The sequence below is a fragment of the Oryza glaberrima genome, chromosome 3, assembly GCF_000147395.1.
Source record: "Oryza glaberrima chromosome 3, OglaRS2, whole genome shotgun sequence".
Taxonomy (NCBI): domain Eukaryota; kingdom Viridiplantae; phylum Streptophyta; class Magnoliopsida; order Poales; family Poaceae; genus Oryza; species Oryza glaberrima.
The window spans coordinates 25,124,609-25,127,710 of NC_068328.1; the positions used below are offsets into that span (position 1 = coordinate 25,124,609).

General features: G+C 45.2%; 1 protein-coding gene across 1 annotated transcript; it reads right to left on the reverse strand.

Annotated features, from left to right (window-relative positions):
* Nucleotides 1–210: 210 nt before the first annotated feature.
* On the reverse strand, nt 211–1,810 carry LOC127768450 (probable WRKY transcription factor 20). Its single transcript, XM_052294029.1, has 3 exons — nt 1,666–1,810; nt 1,031–1,225; nt 211–941 (listed from the first exon to the last, which is right to left on the reverse strand). The coding sequence occupies exons 1-3, from the start codon at nt 1,692–1,694 to the stop codon at nt 716–718; spliced, it is 450 nt and encodes a 149-aa protein (XP_052149989.1). The 5' UTR covers nt 1,695–1,810; the 3' UTR covers nt 211–715.
* Between the last annotated feature and the right edge of the window lie 1,292 nt (nt 1,811–3,102).

Below are 3,102 nucleotides of genomic sequence, written 5' to 3' on the forward strand. Positions count from 1 at the left end.
CCTCGCAGATCGATCGATCGGTCGCCTGATCACATCACATCGTCGCAGTCCATGTCGCACTTTAGAGGCTACTGGAGTAGAAATTATGCTTGGATAGCTCCCCTCCTGGTAATTGACAGCTCGAGATCAAGTTGATCAGCTGACCACATGGAGGAGACGCGCGCCATGAGTTACAAGGCACAGAAAAAGAATTAAGAGAGCTACCAATGTTACTCCATATAATAACTACTACCAGTACATATGTGTTGAAATGTGTAGTAGTACTAGTAATTAACCACTAATTAATCCATTATCTAAAGAAAACAATAGCACTAGTTACTACTAATATTCAGTCTAGCTAATCTACCAGTAGTACTAGTACGTGACATCTAGCTGCCAGCGTCAGGTGCTTAATTAATTAACTCTACTAATAATCGTCATGCACGCACGGCTGGCTGGCGTCCAACAGCGTTGACCCTCTATAATTGCCGGTCAACGTCACGATTGCACACAGCTACCGGCGCAAGCCTTCAACCGGCACCCGCCACTTGCAAGTTGCAAAGCACGTAGGCATCTGATCGATGGCGGCCGGCCGGCGTCGCCCCGCCGGTCGCCGCCGTGGGCCCCACCCCCCGCTCGCGCCCTGCTAGTTACTCCGGCGAGAGAGACGCTGATCAAGACGTAGTACGTACATGGAAGAAGAGAGAATTAGCCGTTCTTGGCCAGCCACCGTTGCTCACTGCGAGCGGGGCCCGCCGGCGCCGCCGAAGTACTGCGTGCTGAGGTCGTACTGGTTGGCGGCGGCGGCGGCGGAGGCGCCTCCTTCGCCGGCGGCCGACGAGGGGGAGCCGTGGTGGTGGGCGCCGTCGTAGACGACGCGGAGGTTGAGGCCGGGGTCGTGCGGGTGCCACTCCACCTTCTTCTTGGCACCGCACCGCTGGTCCCGGCACCGGAAGTAGCTCCTGCAGGCAGAGCGGGCCCCGCTTGTCAGTGTCACACCATGTGGCCGATAGATGAACACAGATCGTTCCGGTGAGGGTAGACAGTGAACCTGTTTTTCTGGATGTTTTTTATGAACTTCTGCCCGTACTTCTTCCACTCGTACCCGTCCTCGGGCATCACTAGCTGAACGCCGTCGCCGCCGCCGCCGCCGACAGTGGATGGCGCTGTCTCCGGCGGCGGCGCAGGTGGCGGCGTCGGCGTCGGCTCCTCGTCGTCGCCTTGGCCTCTCCCTCCTCCGGCCCCTCTGTTATTCATGGATCACGATAAGTCTATCGGCAGTTCGGCACAAGAACGGGTTTATGAGCTCGATGTTCTTCCTCACAAGTTATATATTCAGAGTTTCAGACTGATCCAATAGCTAATTATTCTACAATATGAAAGGGATATATGCTTTGTATTACTAGGCCGGCCACCATGCATAGATGAGAACTGTTAAATTATGATCACCCATATAGCTGAAAAACGAAATCATGCATGTGTGTATGTATAAGACAAACATGCAGAACGATAGCAAAGTCATATTTTTGGATTGGGATAAGCAAAAACTGTGGAATAATCACCCTTTTGCAATGGTGATTATACATAAACGGACAGCTAGCTAGCCATGCATCTTCCTGGGCTTAGCACACAAGCTACTGCATATGCTGCTTGTATGGGGAGAGAAAGAGAGATAAGAGAGCATACGTTGTGGTAGTCTGTGAATTTGATGCCATGGGAGAAGGTGGTCACCGTACGTAGAACTCCGGTAGTTGCATGTCAGTTGCAACCTAAATGGAGGGAGCCAGCTGCTGAAGATCTTGTATAGTTGTATATATGCATGTGATCGATGGGAGAGAGATGCATGGAGAAGTGGTAATGAAGCTCCTTGGGTCTTGTATATTTATCAATGTTTGGTTTGGTCAACTCGAAGCTTCTTAGATGCAACGTTAACGTCGTGAAGACGAAAGGAGCAAAGTCTTTCCGTTCGGGTACACTCTTGCTTACCCAGCTTTAGAATACCCAAAATTGCTTGTTATTCCTTCTGTCTTCTTCATCAAGTTCTATCCCAAAATACAACTATTCTGGCTGTGTTCTTCTTAATGAGTTGGGAACTCATCTCCCATACAGCAAAACAAAGCGATTTATTAGCACATAATTAAAATGTATTAATGTGATTTTTAAGTAACTTTTCTAAAAAAAATTGTGTAAAAAAACATATTCCCTCCATTTAGTTTTGATAGTTATATTTCATCTTGGCACACTGACCAAGGATAAGTAATTCTACTTATCTCCATTTAAACATGCCACTACCTCCATATTTTAATGTATGACGCCGTTGACTTTTTATCCAACGTTTGATCATTTGTCTTATTCAAAAAATTTATGTAATCATTATTTATTTTATTGTGAATTGATTCGTCATCAAATGTTCTTTAAGCATGACATAAATATTTTCATATTTGCACACAAAATTTAAATAAAACGAATGGTCAAACGTTAGTCAAAAAAATCAACGGCGTCATACATTAAAATACGGAGAAAATACTAGTTATTCCTCGTAAACAAGCGATTCATTAATATTTATATTTCTCGATGCCCATGTAGCCAATCTTGTATGAAAGAATGGAGAGTCACGCATTAAATCCGATAAAGTCATTAAGATGATAGGTGGTTGAATTGAAATATGCCTATCAAAAGTAAATTTTTTAGATTTAGAAATACGCATATCAAAAGTAGATGGAGGGAGTATCGTTTAACATTTTGGGAAGCGTGTGCACGAAAAACGAAAGGGGTGAAGTGAGGAACATTGAGGAAAGAACATAGCCGAGTGCTTGTTGTGATCAAATATCCAAAAGAGTAAAATATTGCATGGCTTGTTTTTAGACTTATTTGTAAGTGCCATCTAGAGATCACTAAACCCAAAAATACAGATTTAGATCCTAGAACTCGTTCAAGTGTGTCATTCCTTCCCACCATCGTTCGTGTTGTGCTGCCAGGGGTCTCCATTGCCGACGCTAGTGACCACGATCACCACTTCTTGACAACAATCGAAGGAAGAAGAGAAGATATAGAGAAGGAAAACCAAATAGAAAATAAGAAAAAAAAACAAATTGAGGTGGCAACCACGCCAAAGGTCCAAGG